Consider the following 23,858-nt stretch of genomic DNA (forward strand, 5'->3'; position numbering starts at 1 on the left):
CAGAATGGAATATTGAAGACAATCCCTAAAAGCAAGTATGCTGGGGCCAAAGCTGCGATAAGCTAAACTAAAGAAAATATTCTGTGGAAAGGCAATTACATAATCTTGCAGGACCTCAACCGTTTTAGCAGAGTATCCAGGAAGACTGCTAATGCTAATCAATCAATGGGCATTTATAGAGCGCACGGCTACCTCAGCAGAGGATTTAAACTTCACTTTACTGAAACTGACAATAAAAATTAATCCTTTGCATCAATTCTAAAGTAAAACGTAATTATTTTACTGGGAAAAATATCTAGGGGTATAAGAATTGGAGGTGCTCTTGGTACACTTTAGGAGAAGGTGTTTCAGTCTGTGTTTAACCTTGCTCTTCATATTCCCAAGACGCGGCCATTTTGAAGCTCATGGTGCATTCAAATTGAGGTTTCACACAGACAAATATTGTAGATGTATTCGTCCACTTATATAGGACCACGACTAGAACCTGCGACCAACACATTAAACTTAATAACATTTTACATTTTTAACGTGATCTGCACACACTATTCTCTGAAGTGGATGCATTTACTTTCAGTTTTCTGACTGCAATTTTAACCTGTAACCAGTTGTCTAATCATGGGACTTGGCATTTGGTTAGTAACCCACCAAATTGTCTGAAAATATTTGGAACAAGTGACCCGTAGATTTTGTCCACGCTCTCATTGCTTGCATACTCTGTTCCTTCTTGCTTTATCTCTTTTATCCATGCTCTTTCTGCCTCTCATTTTCTTTACCTGTTTGGGTACTGTGATGAGTGTAACAAAATCAACTTCACGAAGGAGCTTCCATCGAACTTGACATGTCACTACACAAATTTTACAGCATAAGTGACCCACCCATTCATCATAGAAACACACAAACCCTCCAGAAAGAGATACGTTCGTTTGTTCAAAAATCTTTATTTCGGCACTGGCCATAAAACAGTTAAATATCAAAAACATTTAAAAGCTAAAAATAACGATGATTAAAATGTCGCCCAAGCATACATGATCAAGTTTGATAAATCAACACAACCATACTTAAATAAGTTTGTTATGACATGACCAGTCGGTAGTATGCAATCTCTACACAGGGAAGCTTGGGACAAAACAATGAATTTTTAGGCCAACACATTATTACCTTTGAATTTGACACAGTTAAATAAGATGTGACATTGTTATTATTTGTTCATGGGTGGTTTGTGAAGAAACTACAGATGGGCCTCCTTTCTTTCCTTATAAAAGTCAGCACATGCCTTTGTCTTCAGTCTATACAGTCTCAACAAATAACGAGTGATTGAGTACACCAAGGGTTTACTTGTGTCTGTTCTCAATATCTTTAGGGCCTCTTTACAATCCCCGACACCCAGGTTCTTGCATAGCAGAATCAACCAGCATCTCCTGTTTGGCCTGTAGGTTGAGCAAAAAAAACCCCAAAAAACCAGTACATGCTCAATGGTCTCAGTTGGGGCGCTACATGGTGGGCACCATCTATCACTATCACCCGGTGCACGTGACCACCGAACAGTAATCTCATACAGTTCAGGGCTCCATATCAAAACTGTAGATAAAGGTGTTTGGCCAGGGGTGGCTCAATCTCGTCAAGGAAATACTCTTTCTCATAGGAGTCCTTGACTGTAAGGAAGGTATCTGTTAAAGTTATGTGGCTTACCTGAGAATTTAAGAGAGAGTCCCTATGTAGTCAGTAAACAAATTTAATGCTGGCATTGGAAACAGACCCTACCACTCGGGGGGGGTGATCCACAAACTGGTCATCCCGATCTCCTGCAGTTAGTCCTTCACAAATGTTAGCCATGGGATGCCACTGCCACCAGTAAGATAAAATCTCTTCAAGCCCCTGTCTATAAGATTCAACTTCTGAAGTTGTCCAGATCCTCCTCCAGTATAACAAAGGACATAATCCTACACTGTCTGTGATTGGGCTCAGCCCAAAGTCCAGCCATAGGGGTAGCAAAGAGGTGCTTACAGAGACACGAACCAGCTGGCGCATAAACATATTTTCCACCGCAGCTAGCAATGGTACACTCAAATGCCCCCAAAGCTCCGCTCCATAGGTAGCAATACCTAGGGCCTGTAGTCTATGTATTTGCAGAGCCGGCTGGGACGGGCGAACCTGGGAACTCAGCAACGTCTTGAGGTGTGGTGCAGCGGCCAGAGCAGCTGACGCCAGAGCATGGGGCTCACGGTTCGAACCCCGGCAGCAGCTCAGCTCAGTATCATGTGACTCTGGGCAATAGGTCGCTTAATCTCCCCCGATGGCCCCAGCACCTTTAAACCTTAATGGGTGATATGTTCACGCTTTCCAAATAGGAATTATTATTATTTCTCCCGATGTTTGCACCATCTTTAGCCTGCGCTGCATGATGTGTGTTTTCCATCCCATTTATTCCACAAGGGTTATGCCTAAATATGTGAAGTTGCGCACACGTTCAAGCAGAACCTCAGGTAGAACAGGATTTACCCTACTAGAGCCCCCTGGATTCAGAACCATATACTTGGTCGAGCTCACATTGATTTGAAGACCCTTCAACTTACAGAAGCACTCAAAGCTCTCCAACAATTTTTGCAGACCCCTAGGAGTTTTTCAGAGGAGAGGGTGTCATCTGCAAACATAAGGGAAAGTCTGGGTGCATTATTATCACGAAGACCTAGGAAATGTACAAGCCCATTTATATACAAAGTAAAATGTATGGGGGCAGGTACGCACCCCTGGCTTACTCCTCTAGTAACTGGGAAAGTGTCTGTCATTTCTCCTACATTACCACATCTGACCTAGGCGTAGTTTTTAAATTGAAGCCTAACAAGCATATCTATCAAATAGCTGGCCACTCCCATCTCTGAGAGCAACAGCCGAAGAGTCGCTCTGGGAACTAGATCAAAAGCGGAACACAGGTCTACAAAAACAACATAAAGTTCATCCCTGCCCAGAACAACTGCTTTCCAGACCAACTGTAATCTAAACACCTGGTCTATAGTACTGGTAGACTCTCTAGATCCCATCTGAAGAGGGGGTCAATATTTCATTATCTATGATCCAGTCATGTTGTGTGGTCAAAATGGTTTTAAAAAAATAGCTTTTGGGAGCTATCTATCAGACTAATAGATCTGTAGTTTAGGGGTGAATCGAGTGAAACATTTTAAACACAGGAATGATTTATGCCCCGGCCCATGTCAGGGGGATAGTGCTCCTTTCAATTTAGGCGAGAACACTATCGAAATAAACTCCAGATTCACATTTCATCCAGGAATAAATCACCTGGAATCTTGTCCAGCCCATGAGCTTTTTGGGTACAATTCCTCTACTAGCCATGCTAATTTTTTCAGGACTAATCTCCAGTATATCAGGATCATCTGGTCTGAGTGGTAGCCCCGGAGATACCATCTTAGTTCCCAGAGCCACCTCCCATAAGGCAACATTACTTTGGCCAGGTTCCTCAGGTCTCAAAGTAACAACTAAGTGAACCTAGCAATCTCCATTCTGGGGATATACGTTGGAGAAGTGTTTGACTCAATCACTAGCTGATATATTATTATCAATCGTGCTAGGGCGTGATCGGCTGCCTGAGGAAACTAAGCACCAGAAGGAGCGATGATCCTATAATCTGGCACCATTGAGGAGACCCTCCCAGATATCCCGCTCCCGATCACTTTTACCTTAAGACACTAGTTTATAGTAAGACTGCCTAGCAGTTTGTGTCAGGGGTCTGTCTTGTTGCTTAATAGCCAAGACTATTTTGGTCTTGGCTTCTCTACAGGACTTGTTGTAGCATGAAGATGAACACTTACTCTGCATTGCTTGACGAATTTCAGTGTAAAAGAGGTTCCTTAAGTTTTGAAACAAAATTTAGTGTACCTTCGTAATCGTCCCTATTGACTCACATACAGCTCCTACCATGTCACGCACAGCCAGATCTTTCATTCCATCAGCAACCAGACTGTAGATCTTGCTAATGAATCCTTGTGAGTGCTTCACACTACTCCATTTGATCTTTCTCCTATTACTCGTGAGACTCAATCTACTATCATACGGGCCACCTACAGTGACCTGAGAGATAAAGCATAATGATCACTAGCATTGCGAGGAAGCACAGCCATGTCAATCAACCTGTGCCATTGTTTAACATCCAAGAGTATGTAATCAATTAAACTAGTTTGGCCTGTTGTATTTGTGCATATCTGACTTATTAGAACAGGATCTGCCATTGCAGGCACATAGTCTTTGATTTGATGTCAGGGCATGAATCTGAACGGCTAAAGGGGACCATTTCTTAATGGGAGAGATCTCAATTTCCGGGATTACCCAAGCTGCATCCTCCTCTAAACTCCTAGCCGGATTATCCAGCCACAAGGGTTCAAACTGGCAGATAAAATCCTCTCCAAAGGTTACAGGGATGTTACAGTTAAGTTCAGATTTTACACACACAAAACCATAGAAATGCAGCAGTTATAGTTACCTGAGCTAACTATAACTTACGCCCTCCACAATGCACTGCTTATGACACCACATATTAATTACATCACTCATGACATGGTCGTGACATCACTGATGACAATTCAAATGACATCACTGATGACATCATTCAGTGAGTGTTTTGTAAAATGCTCTGATACTGAAAGATATATACTAGATAAGTTACATTACTATTCTTTCTATACTACTGAGTGTTAGTATTTCTAACATGTATCATCTTCACTATAATCCCGTTTTTAAAGTGGATGTACTATTTATGAGTGAACTAGTCACCATGCTGACATATGTCCCCTGCTGATGTATGTGTACGATAGTGCTTTGCGACAGTCTAAGCTGTTCATTTAGACTTCACGTCACAGTCCTGGCTGGGTATTTTTGAGTTTTAGGGCACACTGACCACTCTGCTTAGAAACCTCTCCTTTTTGATGAATGAGTGTAGTTGTAGTTTGCAAAAAATGTATCTGTTCACTAAGTCCTCTCTCTATGGTGATGGCTCAGTGAAGAAGGGGTTTGCAATAGACTGACCTCTCTGCGAACACCTTTCTCCTGGATGAAGAATCATTTTACTAGTGGTCTGTGACACAGTGGCCTGTCCGCTTAGACCTCTCTACTGGGTGTGTGTTGTAGTGGTTTGTGTAAAACTGACGTCTGCATTAAAACCTCTTTCCAGGTTGACGAATGGTGGTGTTGTGGTTTGTGGCAGACTAGCCTGTTTGGTTAGACGTCTTACTTTGATCATTAGTGTTTACAGTAGTGGTTCAGAAGAGATGGGACTATCCGCGGAGTACTCTCTCCTGGATGATAAATGAGTGTAGCAGTTGATAAGGTTATAGTGAACTCTCTGCTGTACGTCTCTTAACTGTCTCCTTCTCTTAATACAAAAAATTTAAATGGTATTTTATGAAGTATATTTAAGTTGACTTTGTTGGATGATGTCATTAATGATGTCTTTTGAGATCTCATCAGTGATGTCACTGACCATGTCATGAGTAATGTAATATGTGAGGTCATAAGCAGTGCAAAGTAGGGGCGTAATTTATAGTTAGCTCAGGTATCTGTAACTGCTGCATGGGGAACCCCCCTCTTATCCTTAGGCAATATAGGCCGTCATTCGCAAACTCCCCCCGCGGGAAGATATACAGAAACTCCATCACACTTGCTTATATCAAAGTGGCCCTATATAAAACCCTTCAAATCAATATTGCTTCTCCGCTAATTCCAAAAGTGGGCTTATTAGTGCTAGATGCGGCGGCAAGGGTTCCATCCGTCTGGGCCAAGACAATATCGACCTCCTCTGGGTCACACACATAATACATCTTATTCTTCCACATGATCTTTAGCATCACAAGGAATTTCATCTCAACCTGAGCTCCGGGGGTGCACAGGGTGTAGGGAGCATAGGGGGGGGGAAATAAATTAAAAAATATGTCCTCATCTCTCAAGTTTGTAGCAACAGCATAACTGTTCCAGGGGAAGTTCCCGCCATATAAATCTAAGCAAGATAGATTGCAGTGAGGTGTCGTGATTACAAGGCAATGAAGAAGGATGGAAAAGTCCAAATTATAACCTGGAACGTGAATGGGTTGAGATCTAGGAGAAAGCAGGCAATGGTAGCAGAGTATCTCAGGGACAGTGTGACACACATTATAATGCTTTGGAAGACTCACTTGGAGCGGAAAGAGAATAGATCCTGTTTTAGTAAAATATGGTGGGTGCAGGATGTAGTTTGTTTGGATCAGAGACGTAGCACTAGAGGGGTGGCCTTAGACTCAAGGAAAAATTCAGGAATACAATTACTGAAGTATTATCCGGATACCTCTGGTAGATGACTAGTGGCTAACCTGGAGATTCAAGGCAGACAGGTTGCATGTTCAACTTATTATGGTTCAAATAGCGATATACCAGATGCGTTGGAGAAGCTGCAATCCTGTCTCTTGGATGTAACAACTCCCATCATCCTTGGAGGTGATTTTAATATTATTTTAACTAAAGACCTGGATAGGACATCAAGGGCAAAATGCACAAGCTCCTCCAAGACATTGCGTAGGTTAAAAAATATGATGGTCACATTAAATCTATCAGACATCTGGCTCAGCAGGATGGGAGCAATCAGAGGCTTTACCTTCAATAGCAAAAAGTATGGCCATCACTCACGCTTATACTACTTTCTGGTTGACCAGGCTCTAAGCGATGAGGTGGAGTCAGTTGTTCATGATCCTACTGTAACTTCAGACAACTCTCCTGTGGTCTTACACTTAGGGGATCACAAACAGCAGGGACAGAGAAGGTGGACCCTTGATAGAACCATCTTGCTGGATGAGAAGATGGTTGTAGGACTGGTGGATAAGCCCGCTGACGTCTTTCCTTTTAATAAAGAGTCTGCTAAGTTACAAGTAGTGTGGAATTCGTACAAGGAGTACCCAAGGGCAGTAATAGGCACTATAACGATGGATAAGTGGTGAGCTACACAGGTGAGGGATGAGAGGTTTTTAGCAGAAATCAAGATGAAAGAAACAGATCTCCAGAAGGCCTCATTAGAGGGATCATCTAGGGTACCTATTCTCCTAGGAGAGCTGGAGGATCCAGGGATGGCTTGAACACTGGTGGCGCCCTGTGCTACGTTTGTTGGCGCCCCCCAAATGGCCACCTCTGCCACGGATTCCCTCGCTAGCACCCTTTAACAGTGCCCCTCAAGTCTCCATAGCCATTGTCACTCAGCTTCATTTAGTTCTATAGCACCACTCATACCAGTGTAAGGAGTTAGAACACTTTACATCACACACACATTGCACAGAGACAAGCATATGTATATAAATCAGAGTATAGAAAATGTACATCAGACAGGACTAGTGTAGGAGTCACATGTCATTGATACTGGTAGGCAATATAGTTTAAGAGTCCTTATTTTAGAAAAACACAAATTCATAATTTAAAATGTAACACGATTGTTAGGGGTTCTCTTTAATAATAAGAATTGTTTTCTACCCAAATAAACCCTTTGGAAAAATTAGAATAATGAAAGACTGTGCAAAAAAACATATAGCTCTAACATATACCTTGCAGTTTGCATGCAGCTCTTTGATGACAATTAATAGCTCAATGTTCAATATTAGGATTTTGACTTAAAAACTACAAATAACAAAAAAAGATATTTTACAGAAGCAGTAACCCACTGACCTATTTACATTATATGCACTTTGTGATCTGCATGGTACACGTTCTTAGCAGCAGGCATTTTAAACCTCTGCACTGCCTTTCCATGAGTCAAAACTTCCACTAGACAAATCTCTGGTCTCTTTCCAGGAACACGATTAATCACCGGCGTTATCTTGAAGTTTTAATTGATGCCTGAAAATTTCTGGAGGCCTGGAACACAGAAGCAGGTGCTTTTAAATTGTTAACATACTTGCAAAAATGACGCCCCCACCTAAGTCAGCGCCCGGTGCGGTTGCACCAATTGCACCGCCCTAGAGCCAGCCCCGGGAGGATCTGCAGGCAGAGTATGAGGCCCAGCTCGCAAAGAGAATCAAGGAAAGCTGGAAAGTTAGGAAGCTGCAGCGTTTCTCATATGGCGAGAGGTGTAGCTCACTGTTGGCTTGGAAAGCTAGGGCAGATAGAGCCAGGAATACGATACAGGGTTTGATGGATTTGGAGACCGGGGTGCTTTTAAAGACGGATGCAGACATTAGAGCGGAAGCTTGGAGGTTTATGAGCAGCCTATATAAAGAAAATCTACAGCCAGGGGAGGAGCGTAAGTTGGCAAGATATTGTAGTATAAAGTAATGTGGATAAAACCGAAGTTATGGATTGGAACCAGGGAAAGATCAGTCAGGGAGCAAAATCCCAAATGAGATACTTGGGAATTTTAATAACTCAGAATTTGGAAGACATCCCATGGGTCAATTGGAAAAAAAAGTGAGCCAAGAGGTTGAGAGACTCTTAGCAAGACTGTCTAACCTGCCTTTAAACATTTATGGGAGAGTCAACCTCATCAAGATTATTATTCTCTCAAAAATTACTTTTCTCTTCAACTCTATACCCCTTACCTTCCTGAGAGAAGGCCTTGCCAAATTGCAGGTAAAATTGGAAGGGATCTAGGATCACTTGGAAAAGATTGAGGCGAAAGCTGGGGGAGGTGGGTTTAGCTCTCCCTGATTTCCGGATATATTGCTATGCTTTCCACTTTAAGAACTTTCGTATGTTGGCCAGTAAACTGGATAGATCCACTATGGGCAGATTATATGGGGCAATGCTTAGTGGACTGGGAGAGAGTCACTTTGTGTTTAACTACGGGGACCCAAATTACTTTTAAAAAGTCAGGCTGAAAGTTTTGAAAATGGCATTAAGAACATGGATATATTTCCGAAAGAGGTTTAGTATACCATATTATACGTCTTCAGCACCAATTTGGAATTCCCTGGGCACTCCAGACTGCTTGGTAAATCCGCTCAGTCAACCCCTAAAGTCAGCTGGTCTACGTTGTTGGGCAGATCTCAGGCCAGGTTCGGGTTTGCAGGAGTGGGAAGTGTTGACGGTATGCACCAACGGTCAGCTAACAAGGTTCAAATACTATCAGCTACGATCATGGTGGGCAACCCAAGAGTCGGGCAGAAGAGGAGGATGAACCATGGCTTGAACAGGTGATGAAGGATAGCCTCCTAAAGAAGGATGTTTCGATGTGGTAGCGAGCCTTTTTGGAGGCCGATGAGAAGAACATGCCGGATATAACTACAATGTAGGAAGGGGGAATTGTGGAAGGAAATGTAATGGGACTATGTCAAGTATCCTTTTCTACATTATATGCAGTGGTGAAACCTGCCTCACTTAAGAGAAACCATTTGTTTACCACAAAGCGGGTCTACTGGTCACCAACCAAGCTTTCAAAAATCAATGGGAGAGAAATTGGATGTCCAAAGTGTAAACCTCTAGTGGCGGATGATATACATGTATTTATGCAATGCCCGATGATTGCCCACTTTTGGATATCCGTATGTGAAATTCACCGATGAGGTGACAGGATACCAGATAGAGGTAATCCCTCAACTTATTTTTTTGGGGCTTAACCCTGATGCAAGTCTGGGGACAACTCTCCTATAATGAAATTTGTCTTTTATGTGGTCTTGCTGGCAAGACGAGAGACATGTATGCTCTGGAAATCTGCAAATGTCCCACTTCTTACTGACTATGTAAAAACATCAAGCATACAAGCCGGGTGGATATAGCCAGCAACCCCCAAAGTTTGGAGAGGGTCTGGGTGCATTACGTAAATTGGCAACAAATTAGAGGGTCCCATGATTAAGCCATGTCTGCTGGGCTTCCCCGTTTTCTCCTCTTTTCTTTCTGTGTTTGGAGGAGATCACTGTGGACCAGCAATATTTTTGCATGGACAAATCCCCCTCTCCTATTAGGAGATGAGAACTCTGCCAGTAAGAAAGTGATGGCGGGATGAGGGCAAAAAAAGGTATCTATAACTGCTGAATTTCTATGGTTTTGTGTACATAAAATCTGAACCTAACTATAATGTCCCTGTTACCTTTGTTTTTTTCAATGACTTAATAAAGTTTCTTAAAAAAACATATTTTCTAACTATAACGTCTGTGTAACCTTTGCTTTTATCAGTAAATTTCTATGTTTTTTTGTGAATTTCTATGGTTATATTAATGCTATTTCCTAACTATAAATCTTCGGTGTTATATAGAATTTCAATTTTTTAAGATATAAATTGCACTACACTTTGACCTACAAGTTCAATTTACTAATATACACTTTCACAAGTTTATATATAAAAAATGTTCACACATTCATTCTTATGTTATTAAAAATTAAAAAACGAAGGGAAGGTAACATATGTAGTCTTTCTATAAATGCAATGCACCACAAGGTCCGCCGGTTATATTGCACACATTCAATACTATAACAACAACACATTTGATAAAAACATATGCTATTGCAATTCCTATAAGTGTATCACTTCCTGTGTGTGGCTGTGTGAGTGAATGTGTGGGTGTTTGTGGCAATATGGGTGTGGGAGGGGCAGTGTGGGTGTGTAAGTGGGTATGAGAGTGGATGTGTGGGTGCATGAGTAGGTGCGTGAGTGGTTTAGTGGGTCAATGAATGGGCATGTGAGTGGCTGTATTGGTGTGTGAGTGGGTGTGCGAGTGGTTGTGTGGGTGTGTGAGTGGGTCAGTGAGCAGGCGTGAGTGGTTTTGAGGGTCTGTAAGTGGCTGTATGGGTTAAAGTACTTGTGCAGTTGTATAAGTGGGTGTGAGTGTGTTGTGGGTCTGTGAGTGTTTTTGTGGTTGTGTGAGTGGCTATATGGGGGTGTGTGAATGGTTGTGGGTCTGTGAGTGGGTGTGTGAGTGGCTGTATGGATGTGTCAGTGGGTGTGCATGTGAGTGGCTGTATGGGTATGTGAGTGCGTGTGTGAGTGGTTGTGTAAGTGGGTGTGTGAATGGCTGTGCAAGTCTGAGTGTGTGTATGTGTCTGTATGGGTGTATGAGTGGTTGTGTTGTGCGAGTGGTTGTATGGGTGTGTGAAGGGCTGTGTGGGTCTGTGAGTGGATGTTTGAAGGGCTGTGTGGGTGTGTAAGTGGTTCTGTGGGTTTGGGAGTATGTGTGTTTGACTAGGTGTGTGGGTCTGTGAGTGAGTGTATGTGTTTTTCTAATTGGGGTCTGAACCTGCCGCAGAGCACACAGAGGAGTGCCACTTTGGATCCACAGATCATTTCACACTAAAAATAAAAACATTTTGGACAATGTCTTTGCCCACAGATCCCTCCATCAGGGTAGAGGTACCCTGACCCCCTTCTGTCACTTTTAAATGTTAATCCCAACTCCCTCACCCCTAGAATGGAGTTCCGATGCACAAAATGGCAGCTGTAACTTTGATCAGGTTGCGGCCAGCCAAACATGACATTGCTTTTGGTGCATGGATCGCAGATAAGACATGGTGGATCCTCATCTCTAGATACAAATACATATTTTTACTTTAATAACTCCAAACTTCCTGAGAAGATTTACACCAAATTACAAGCACTGTTTCTGGACCTAGATCTAGGTTTCTACCAAATTCAGTGTAATTCTGTTCAGTGGTTCGGGCTGTAGTCCTATATAAAATCCCAATGAGAAATTTCATTGGGAAAATGAATTTTGAGACCCCCTCTATTTCTCAGCCCCCGCGTGAGGGATCACCCCGATTGTTTCCAGACTGCAGCTGAAGTGACTGGCAAACGAGTTCTGAAAATTTTGTGAAGATTTATCAAACAGTGCGAATGTTATTAGCAAAACAAAAACGCTCTTCCTATGGACACTAGGTCCTAACTATAACTACCAACCAACTACCAGTAGAATATATTATATATATATATTTAAAGATAGTCAGAGAAAGAACTATTGATTGAGACAGCTATCTCATTACACAACTAATTTGTGAACAGTGTTGTTGAAACAATTTTGGAACAATATTTACTACAGTCTGTGCTCTTCATTTTATTTTTAGAATGTCATATTTTTCAAAATGCACAACGATTACATATTCTGACAAAGTTTACAAAATGATATAACAAGAGTCAATCAAGAGACCATATTCAGAAAGGACTTCTGGCCAGCTAATCACAAAGTCTATCTAAAGGTATGTTCATTTTATACCCTACTTTCCACCCAGATGGACCTAAGGCACTGGAGAGAGAGAGAGAGTGTGAGAGAGAGAGAGAGAGTGTGAGAGAGAGAGTGTGAGAGAGAGAGAGTGTGAGAGAGAGAGTGTGAGAGAGAGAGAGAGTGTGTGAGAGAGAGAGAGAGAGAGAGAGAGAGAGAGAAAGAGAGAGTGAGAGTGAGAGTGAGAGTGAGAGTGAGAGAGAGAGAGTTAAGTACTATGAGAGAGCTACAATCTATTTGAATCATCTTTATCACAAGCTTTGAATTTCTTTCCAAAAAGAAGATTTTCTTCTACTTTTAAATAATGTAAGAGGGGAATCCAAAGTTCTATTAATTGGAAAAGAAGTGTAAAGCTTTACTATATTTGGTTACAGGCTGTCCTGTGGATATTTCCAAAACAGAAGACTGAGGAACATCTACAATAGACAGAAATGATGAAGAGGGCTGTGAGGGTCATAGGGACACAATAATGCCTATAACATGTTTTGAAAAACAAACAAAGCTAGTATGTCCATAACCACTGAAGGCTCAAGCCAGATGCCCGGGTCTGGCTGAGCCGCCTGGGTTACTAATGGATGAAACATGTCGACCTGATGAACTAGATGTGCAGGATTAGTCATTCTTCCTAATGATATTGCCTTTCTTTTAACCTTATCCCCAATTCTTTTTGGTTTTATTAAATGCACTTCTTGGGATTGGAGATCATTTTAATTCACACAAACGTCACATCTGTGTCGACCTGGACGGTTGATCTCCAGGAAGGAGGATGGTATTTCACCTGACGAACGGGACACTCAGGTGAACAAAACCCTATGATGATGCTAACCACAACATCACACTAGCGGACAGAATATACCACTTCTGAGGCTGAACACATAGTTGAGGGTCTTCAACGGAGTCCTCCACGGTTTATCGGAGTACCTATTTTTTTTTGCTTGAGGTTCACTTCATATTAACAACAAAAGCCACATATAGGAAGCAGAGGACAGCTGACTTGTCTCTTGGTTCATTAATGGCGTTGTTGTCAGAACAGGGGACGGTGGAGGGCAGAAATGTTTCCAAGTTCATGGTTAAAAATCATAAGGTATCACTTTTAATTAATGCTTCGTGATGCAGCGATATAATCCGATGTACTAAGGTGAAACGCTTCCACATGTTAAAGAAATTCACTGTATTGCGGGCAGTAACATCAGCAACAGGAGGGGGACTTTATTGAACGGACTGCACTTGGCCTCCAGCACGAGTCGGGACCTCTCCCTGTGCTTCTTAAGGTGCTATTCAATCCTGTTGCGCGGGATGTGCCCTGGCGGGGACTCGGTCAGTCTGCACCTGAAGAGGCTGGGCTGGGCCCACTCTCTTTAGTTGTACACCTTTTCCCATGTTCCTTTTGGGTGAACAGTTTGTGAACCGGAGAAATGGAAATCATCTATGACAGGAGAAAGCCTCAGCAAACAGTATAGTTACCTTTTTAACCAATACAATGGAGGGTGATTAATGAGGACATTTGTAGTGTTGAGGAAAGGTTAGTTAGTACTCAATGGGAAGTGGGGGACATTGTTATCTCAAAAGAAGCCCGGGCAGCCCTGTGGAAGTCTCCTGAGCTGAAAGCAGGAGGGAACAGCCCCAGTGCAACTAACACCACGGTTTGTAATGATCTATCTTCCCCTTTGGACACTGCCTGTTTACCTCCGGCTAAGAAATTAACAGGAGTGTCATGGACCACTAAGGGAGAGATAAAGTAAGTTCTGTGTCACACAGGAAAGTGATGCAGAAGGTTGAATAGAAACAGGATTTGAACAAGTGGAAAACGTTCTCTAGCAGGGTTTTCTTAATTATTTATGAGATCAGATTAATGAGACGCTTTAGCAGACTTAATAAAAGCCTCATACGCTTGTAGGGTTAATTTGTATAAGGTTCTAGCTTCTCTTTAGTAAATTGTCCTGGGGCTGTCAAGCCTTTTTATAATGGGCCTTAGCCCTACAGAGGTCCTCTGTGTCCCATGGAGAGAAAGGAAAGTCTTTTGCAATTATGAGAGAGCAGTGGGGCTTTGCTGTTTATAGTCTTCTCAATCCAGGCATTGAAGTTAATCACGGTATTAGTGATATCTTCCCCAATGGATGGGAGGCTGGATTGGAGAGTCAAAGCCTTAGTGTAGATTTTAGCAAGAGGGTGGAAGTGAGAGAGCATTTTGTGTTTGGCAATAGGAAGTTAATGGGAACAGAATAATGATCCGACCAGATAAGAGGGAGCAGTGTAAGAACATGGACTTTAACATGTTTGCAGAAGTCTGCATCCAAAGTGCGGCCAGTTTTGGGAGTTGCATCCCTACCCAGGTGGGTGAAATCGACTGCAACAAAAGCATTTAGTAGTTTTACCAAGTCAGGGTTATTTTCCCCCTCAAGGTGAAAATTAAAATCTGCAAGAATGAGGAAGTTAGTGGAGTGAAGTGCAAAAGGTTCTAAAGAACTAACTACCTGGATATGAAATTCTGTTTTAGAGCCAAAGGGTGGTATATTAAGGGCCCAGATAAAGTGATTTCATCATTTGTATCCAATGAATAAATAATGCATTCGTCATGTGGAATTGCGTAGTCAGATATGGGACAAGAGACAGAAGATCAAGATGGTGACCAATATTATATGAAGCCAGGCAGCTCCAGTCGGCATACATGGAACAAAAAGCGCAGTAAGGTCAAGTTTGTTAATGGTAATGGCGATAATGATGATGGTGGTCAAAATGTTGTGGTGAATATTAGAGTGAACACAGCAAAATATAGACCTGTTAAGAAAAGGTCAGCTTGAGAGCACAAGGAGGAAAAAGGCAAAGCATGTTCTCGATGATTTAATAAAAAGGCATGTGTGCAACTCAAATAATTGTCTGAGATGGACAAGAATATGATCTAAATGTGATAGGAAGAGGCATTTGCATAGGTATACAGAGCAAATATGGGAGAAATGAAGATTGTGAAAATGGTGGACAATGGGTGGATGATTGTGTTGCAAGCACCACAGGAGTTAGATTGTGATGAAGAAGAGATATGTCCGACCTTAGATGAGAGGAAGTGAAATCCTCCCTTTTGTGAGGGGCACATGGGTGAAGTGTATGTGCACGTTATGATAGATTCTGCCTACCCATACAGCTCGACTGGGGAGGATGAGTTCAAAAACTCACTGGAGTTATGGTTGTAAAATCCAATGTGCGTATGTTTGGTTATGGAACGGAATTACTGGAAGTGGTGGGAATATTCCAGGAGGGTCCTTTATGGGCAACATCACAGAGAATAGCTTTACTGGACAGGAATGTGAGTAAGGAAGACCAAAGTACATTCCTGAGGTCTCTTTGAAGTGAATAAGGTGCCACCAAAGGATGGGTGGGATTGAATGGTCTTCTGATGTCCAGTATATCTACCACCCCCTATCTGCATACCCTACTGCCCAGAGGCAGGATGAGGACAAAGATGTGTAATGGCCACATAGGGAAGTGCTTCTCTCAGCCCAAAGAATATCTGAACATTTCCTGGAAAGAGAATTCAACTCCTGAATTCAGAGATAGTCAGTAATAAATATGAAGCAGATGCCCTATATGCACTAGAATCCATGGAGATTTCTCATTGACCAGTGTCAAGGTCACACAGACAAGTGTATTGAAGAAACTTTCTTAAAAAAAGGGTTGTGCCTTTGACAGCTAGCCGCCTTCTCAGCTCAGAAACAGGCCTAAAGACTGACAACAATCCACCTGGAAGCACTGAAAAGCACTGAGAGCGACATCAAGAATGAGTGGAGTGCCCAGAGTTGTGGTGATTCAAATGCTGCCCTGTCCTGGAAATGCACAGGTAAACCAATTCTAAGCTGGACTTGCGGCATACTGTAGGGTGGCTACCCAGAGCAGAGAGCATCCCTATGCGAGGTAGAGTAAAAACAAATTTTCATTTCACTGACTGCATCACCCAAAACCTTTGTGGTATGACAGAAACCCTTAATGACTAAGACAGATTGTGAAGCAATAGCAAGCATGGTCTTATGGACCTTTTTTTTGTAGCTGTGAGCATCGCTAAAACCTGGGATATTGGTAGGCAACACCAGGCACCAACTCTAGGCCCTAATTGGACGCCTGCAGGCTTCATGTTTCATTCTGACTTTGTAAGTGCTACTTTGGTGTGGGCTCATTAATCCATTAAGGGTGATGGGATTTTTTGGGCCTACATGATCTCCCTGAAGGCCAGACACCGAAGATTACCCTACTTGGGGTGTAAGGAACGAAAAATCCCCGCAACTGGCATACCTCCAGCAGTGCCTGAGCTGTCTTTGTCTCTCGTTCACAGCGTGGGACGCTGTACACTAACCTAAGTGGTTGAGCATTTTTATATTTTAAAAAGACTTCTGGCAAAGAGCCCCCTCAAGGGGCCAATTGGGTATTGCAGCACTGGCCCACTGAGGAGCTGCGCAATGACGAAGCATGACACCCATCTGGGTGTATGAGGGCTCTTGCTTCTGAGCAATCAGATCGCCCACTAACTGCTTGCTCAGACCCCTCTTGACCTACTGGCTATTCTGTTTCTTTTAGGATTATTATGGCCCTCTTTCACAGTTATTGCACTGTCTTCCTGATATAACTGAGATGTAGTTGAGTAGTCCTATAGTAGCTTTCCAGCAGCATCCGTGTGGAGAGGGCTCCCTGTCGACTCAGATTTTGATTTAGATCTATTTTTATGATGAGCCGTCCTATGAACAGAGGCTGCCCTTTGTACTGATGAGTCTTCCACTGAATCTGAGTCCCCAGATAGACTGCCCTCACTCGAGAGAGAAGAGTCTGTGTCATCATTAAGGGAAAAAAAGCAATCCCCTTCTGGTGAGCCAGTGATTGCTTTAGGGTGGCTAGACCCCTGCTTCTCCTTCGCAATTACTAACCCTGGAGTCACCTTCTCTATAGGGGGGATTTCTGTCTGACTGCTAAGCTTAAGACTATCAGGACCGTTTTTATCCCCCTTAGTCTTCCAGTCAACATCCAACTCAGGGCCCAAGGCACTTTCAATCATGCTATTCGTACTTTCCACATCATTTAGTCCAGTGCCTCCTACCTCCTGCTCGCGACTGTGCACCCTGTGTTCGAAGCCTGCCTGCTTCATCGGTGATCTTTCCGCTCGGCTCACCGTGTCTATCCGGAAGCCCAGCTTGAGCCTGCAACACTGTATCTGTGCACGAAAGGGCTGCAGGGTTTACGGCGTTCTCTGCAGAAGAAACTCTCAGGGGTACCGCAAGGAAGAACTCCATCAGGGTAGGCTGACGTAAATTGTTTTAGTTAGATTTAAAACCATCCTGCCCAGCCTTACTAAATGTCCGTATTGCGCCGCCAGTATTGATGTCATTAGCGCCGCCGTTGATAGCGCCGCTGCCATTGCCATTGCCGGCACCAGTATCCTCGGCGTCATCCGGCTTCTTAGCGAGCACTCTTCGAGATTGCCCGGTACCTCGCACAGTCATCGCCCCAGTAGCTGCTGCCGCTGCATCCTTAATCTCCTTAAGCTCCTTCTGTTGTTTGGCTGCTCTTGGCACCATTCTACGATCCGCACTCCTCCAGAGACAGACTGACCTCAGTGCTTGGCCAAAGCTGCGGGCTGCATATATCACCGGTGGAGTCACCTCCCGAGCCCAGTACCGCAGCAGTTTGTGCTCCACTACCCAGCCAGAGAGTCGATTTAGGAGAAAAGAGGTAACCAGCATCGTTACATCCTCGCTTAGAACAAGGGAGGGGAGAAGAATGCTGCGACATCTTGCTACGGCCGGTCAGCGGCCATCTTGCCCCCCCGCTTAGAACTCTGTTTCTTTTAGGAATTGCATACTCCACTTGTATGCACATACATTTAGAGAGCTTGTATGCTGGACCCAATCGTGCTCCCAGTCCCCCCATTATTGTGTCTGAACTCATGTAAGGCGGCCCAGATGAGGGACATTGTCTATCTACTCCTAGAAGCTGCAGGAAAGTGCTCTTCTGTGTGAGCGAGATTGCCTACACAGGGATCTAACGCTCTCTTCCTCCTTCCCACCGGCCACACCTGATCCCTCAGGCAGGATTTTGCACACCCTATCCACACTATCCTGACCATGAATGGCAGCCAGGGCCTAAGCTATTGCGATGACATTGTAGCTGAAAGTCTTAGAACACCATCACTATTGAGAGCCAATGGAACCACCCCTTCAGACAGTCATCTATTACTGCTCTAAAAATAAAACATGTAAAAATAGCTCTTAACAGAGCAATCATGACTAAATACCTCAGAGTCAACATCTCTCCCAATGGTATGACAAATGCACCATGTCTCTTCTTAGAAGATGCCATCTTCAGCTGTGTGTGGTCCCAGATCGCCTAGAAGTGTACCAGAGACTGGATGATCTTAAAAATCAATACGCCTCTCTGAGGCTCTGATAATCAAGTTCCATATTACAGAAAATGCCCTAAGAACTGGAATATTTATCTCAATCTACAAATCCAAACTGGCAGAGATCAACACAGAAATCAATGAGCATACAGATTTGTTGATGCATCAAAAAATATCAAACCTACAAAAGGGCATCACAAAATTTGATCAGGAGAAAGTCTACTCCTATATTAAAGAGGATTTCTCAGTAGGAGGGGGTGATATCACCACAGTCGAGAGTAGCAACCACAAACGTAAGAGGAACACTTAGTTCAGTAGCAACTCTAGCACAGAAAGTTGGGCTCGCAATGATGAATGATGGCCCCCCACCACCTTTATATGAGTACCCTATGGCCCTCATAATGCTTTCCCTCAGCCCTTTAACCAACCTTTTTAGACAGATGTTGGGGCAGGGGCAGAAGAAAATGGGTACAGTGGCAACAGTCAGAATCCCAGATGCAAACGAGGAGTCAACCAAAAAGAAATGGATTGTAAACATAGCTATCGAGTCACTCACAACAGAGAAGGCTAATGTCCTCAAAAAGAGCTTGGGCTTTATTCCTACACTTAAAGAGGTTACTTTCTGGATGAATGTTAGCTCCACAATTTCTTTGGGAAGATCAGACTTAACACCTTCTTTTATGAACTGGGGTAACAGATACCGGGTTGAGTAACCCATCCAGATTCACTGCCTCTGCAGGGATGACTCCACATGAAATCCTAACTTTCGCGCAGGCAGTCCTCAAATGACATTTGTGGAACAAACATAGAAGGCCTGCTACTGCTCTCCTTGGTGCTTTGATTCTCAATGATGATATTCCTTTGTGTGAACTGGGGAACTGAGGCGCCCTTTATCACACTTCCTCATGAGAGCAGTCACGACAAGGCAGCGTTTGTGGTCCTATACATATACATCTGTATTTTACATACTTTTTTACTACATATATGGCTCATCATTAGGATCCTTTCTTTAGTTATATATGCCATCTCCTCATAGGCTCTTCCACCTTGAGCCCTGTTCTCTTTTGCAGTTGGGTATCATTTTCCTCTAGTGGACCAATGCTACCCACCCCTGACTAGAGTACAGAGGCGCTATCCTCTCTTTAGATAATTGCTGGAATTCCAACCCAGATACTTCCAATGCAGATATACTGAGGCACTACACTTGCTTGTACCCTCTCATTTTTTGTCAATATTCCCACTCACTTGTGTTAATTTCTATACAGGACCAAACTATGACAATTGAGTCCTATTGGTGTTCATTTTGAATATGAGGATTTGTTTGAAGAGATTGCCGTTATGGCATGGGTGCTCGCAAACATTTTCCAAAGGGCCAAAACTTTCGGATTGTGGTGTGACCTAGGGTTGCACTGATGCTAGCGGTGTGGCGGCCAGGGGCTGGGGAGGTGTAAGGCAGGCATAGAGGAAGCAGGGCATGCACATGTAGTGGTTGAATTACACCTGGGATCAATCCTGCTTCCCCACTTGATCAAATTGTGTGATCCTAGGCAATTGTTTTATTTCACTTTGCTTATTTTTGCTTCATTATCACTTATAAGGAGGACCTCGAAATGCATGACTTCAGGATGTGCCCTGTACAAAACCTTCTCCTGTGTTTGATTTAATAAACTATAATGTACTCCATATATAGTAGAAGCCCATGCCAGCCAGAAGGTGCACAATACAACTGACTTGTCCCTTATTTCACTATTGGCATTGTTGTCAGGGTGGGGGGGAGGCATGAATGTTTCTAAATTCATGTTTGAAAACTGTCATTTTAAAACACAAAAGCTTCTCTATGCACCGATTTACATCTGACGAACTAAGGTGAAATGCTTTTACATGTTAATGAAATACACTTTTTGGAACTTTGATGCGCCTTTATCTGATTTTTACATGTTCGCTGCATGAAAGCCTTTTTAAAAAAATGAAGGTGGTACAGGAGGACACCTTCTGTGTGCTTTTTTTCCCCTTCTGTTAGTCTGTAAATAAATGCTTGCCTTTTATTTATTATCTTTATGAATGTTTGTGCTTTGTAAAGTAAACAGCAGCCTAGTGCTGCTATTCAACCTGGGGCTGCATGTAAAAGTGAAGAGCCACATGTACCCCTCCAGGCCGTACTTGGAGTATCACTGCTCTATGGTGTTCTTTTTATTTCAATTATGGCTCTGCACCATTCATCCCCCACAGAGACCATTCCAATATGGCCACCGCTGCGGCAGGGATTCCCCTTAGTTAGGACTCTGCACCAGCTCACTTCATGATGGGCTCGGCGACGTGTCCCACCCCGACTGGCTTTCTCGTCTAGTGGCCGGCCGGGAGCGGGAGACTGAGAGCACACACAGAGCCCTCTAATCCCCTAGTTTGGACCTCCATGCACTTCTGACATTTCACTTGTGTCCTCCCCAAGATGGCGGCATCCTGGAACATCAAGCATCTGATTTACGATCTAGCTCTACACTGAAGGCAATTACCCACACCTGTGCCTCTTCATCACACCTCAAGTGATAATTATTACTGGCTTTAGCATTTATACCTCCTCCTCTGCTTTCTCATTACCTCCATGTTGGCAGAGAGGGGTAGGCCGCAGCTTTCCAAGTGTGCCGGATGCCCTGAGCATTTTGAATAGTTCTTACTTTATGTACCGTTCTCCACTATTCCATTACTGACTGTTACTTCTCTCTACTAGTTTCACTCCGCAGCTAGTGTGGTCTCTGCCATCACTTAAGGGGCCATTTACTTAAATTGGGTAAGCTCTGCCGATCATGCTAGATTTTACTGTATTCTTGCATCCTAGATTAGCTACAATAGTTGTTATCCACACTCATTTATGTGGATGAGGGGGCTTATATGTGTGTGTTTGTTATGTGTCACATATGCATCACCAGCTTGTTCACTTATGTGTTTGTTCTTATAGGTATTTGCATGCTCACTGACAGGCGAGATTAAGTCTACGGCATTTTTTTTCTACAATTGCCTAATGCATTGCTATGAGACAATGGGGTATGACCTGCTGAATACCCTATTTGTTTTTAATTCTCACTCTCTATATGTCTCTTTTCCAGTGCACGTCTGATTTTAGATATCATAATGTATATCCTACACTTCGAGGGTGATATTTTGAGATTGGGTATTGTTGCCAATTACCACAACTATAACCTCAATCATTTGTTGAAAAGGTTACATGGTTCTCACGAAGTGCCCAGATCTGCAGGGACTTTGCATGTCACAAAACATGTTGACCGATGTTCTCACTTTCCTGTGAGCTGTATCTGATGATTGTCTCCAACACAGCCACCCTTTGTTTTTATTTAGAACAAGAGGTCCCACTTATTAAAACTTTCAGGGTATCTCTTAGTTATTGTTATACCACACTTACACCAATCTACACACACAGCACCTCCACTTAGACTTCATCACGGCATCTTTTTTCAAAAGACCACCAGCAAAGAGGCCCCTTGCAGGGCCCATTGGGCATTGCAGCCCAAGCCCAACGAGGAGCTGCTCGATGAAGAAACATGACACCCATCTGGGCGTGTGAGGTCTCTTGCTTCTGAGCAATCAGATCCCCCCAATCTGTTTGCTCAGACCCCTCTCAACCGACTGCCTTTTCGGGTTCTTTTCCTGATTCTCTTATCAACTGCATACTCCTCTTCCATACATGAGCATCTGCCAGGAAAGGGTGAAATCTCAAAGAAACTGCAAGAACTTTTACAGCAAACCAAGAATCCCTAAAATGGAAGGACCCTGGGCAGTATGAACTATGCTGTGGACAACCACAGTGGGTGGGGATACGGCCCTGAGGAGAGTTGAATAAATTAGTTTGCCTTCTCTAAGGCATAGAACTGGATGGACATTACAATATTTATATTTGGCTGACTTTTAAGTCTCTAACCCCACAGAATATTCCTGAGTAAAGCCTCAACTACTCTGCTTCGCTACTCTTATACTCATGTGCTAAAATGGAGTACATGATAATCATTTATTAGTCCAACAGTAGGGGACAATCAGGACAACACAGGAAACTCCAACTGACTCAATTGAAGCCCAGAAGTCCCTATCTTCCTTGTAGTCCCCAAACAGTCCTGACAACTTCAATAGTGTGCTTAACTTCTCATGACAACTACTGGCACATGTGCATTTTACCTTAGGCTCATGCTATATTCTAAGCTATATTTCACACTAAACGTAGAAAAACTTTTTTGACAGTAGATTAATTTGAGATATTATCTCACCTTACAGGTTACAGTTCCACACACTTGCCACATATCGGTGGCATCCATCTTGTCATATTGCATGGACTTCACTTTTTCAGTGACACAAACTTTAACCTGAGATTTTCCCTTAAATTTGCTAGTGTTCCATGATGGCTGCTTCTGAGTATGATTCATTGAGGCATCAGTCACAATATCCATTATCCCATTTAAGTTTGTGTCTATGGGTGTTCCAAAGGGACAGGCATGCATGAGCAAAAGAGGAAGCTGTTCCAGCTTTGCAGACAATTCTGCCTCATTTTTCTGCCATACGTTCATATAGGTCATTAGTCCTGATAAGAGAGAGAAGGCTTCTGATATCCCATGGATGCTTATGAGCGGTGGTTGAGGTTTCAAGGATTGCTCAACAAGGGGAAGGGAAACATATATAAATTCATTATTTTGAATAGTAAGGACAGGCCAAAGGTTACCTTCGCCAACAACAACTGTATAAACAGATGTTTTAGTAATTTTAGAGCAACTATCTCGATTCTCAACAAAGCTTTTGTCCTGATCTGTTAATCCAAGCTCAACCAACAAAGCGTTCATAAAAACAACATCCTCTGGAAGCTTCACATAGCTGGCACCATTGAAGACTTTTGCTCTTTTTTCAACTGTGGGAAAACGCCTGGAAAAAGAAGAAAAAAAAGTAATGTTAACGAGAAAAATGTGTTCATTGTAATCCCTTATATCACTGTATATCTAACGGATTTTTCAGAAGACAGAGGCGGTAGGTTGGAAAAGGGTAGCCTGGGACAGAGTATGGTAGACTTTAGCAGGAGGGTCAAAAGGGGGACGGCATGCGAGTTTCCAAACTTGTGTGACAGAGGACAATGATGTTCTATCTGGGTCTCATGTTTCATATAGGCCTACCCTTATTACTAGTATGCCTAATGGAACATGTTGTGTTCGGCACGTCAGAAGTTAAAGTGACAAATCAAGTATTCCAGAGATAACGGACATCTTGATCTGATCAGTGGCATGACTGGCATTGTTATTCTGCAGTATTTCCAAACTCAAAAAATGGAA

General features: G+C 43.0%; 1 protein-coding gene across 1 annotated transcript in view; it reads right to left on the minus strand.

The window, feature by feature from the left end:
- Nucleotides 1-23,858, minus strand: part of AP5M1 (adaptor related protein complex 5 subunit mu 1) — a 119,820-nt gene that overhangs the window by 65,712 nt on the left and 30,250 nt on the right. Inside the window, exon 2 of the mRNA XM_085626145.1 lies at nucleotides 22,812-23,457. Within this exon, the coding sequence (XP_085482271.1) occupies nucleotides 22,812-23,457 (646 nt within the window). The remainder of the gene's footprint in view (nucleotides 1-22,811; nucleotides 23,458-23,858) is intronic.

The sequence above is a fragment of the Triturus cristatus genome, chromosome 9 (genome assembly GCF_964204655.1).
Source record: "Triturus cristatus chromosome 9, aTriCri1.1, whole genome shotgun sequence".
Taxonomy (NCBI): domain Eukaryota; kingdom Metazoa; phylum Chordata; class Amphibia; order Caudata; family Salamandridae; genus Triturus; species Triturus cristatus.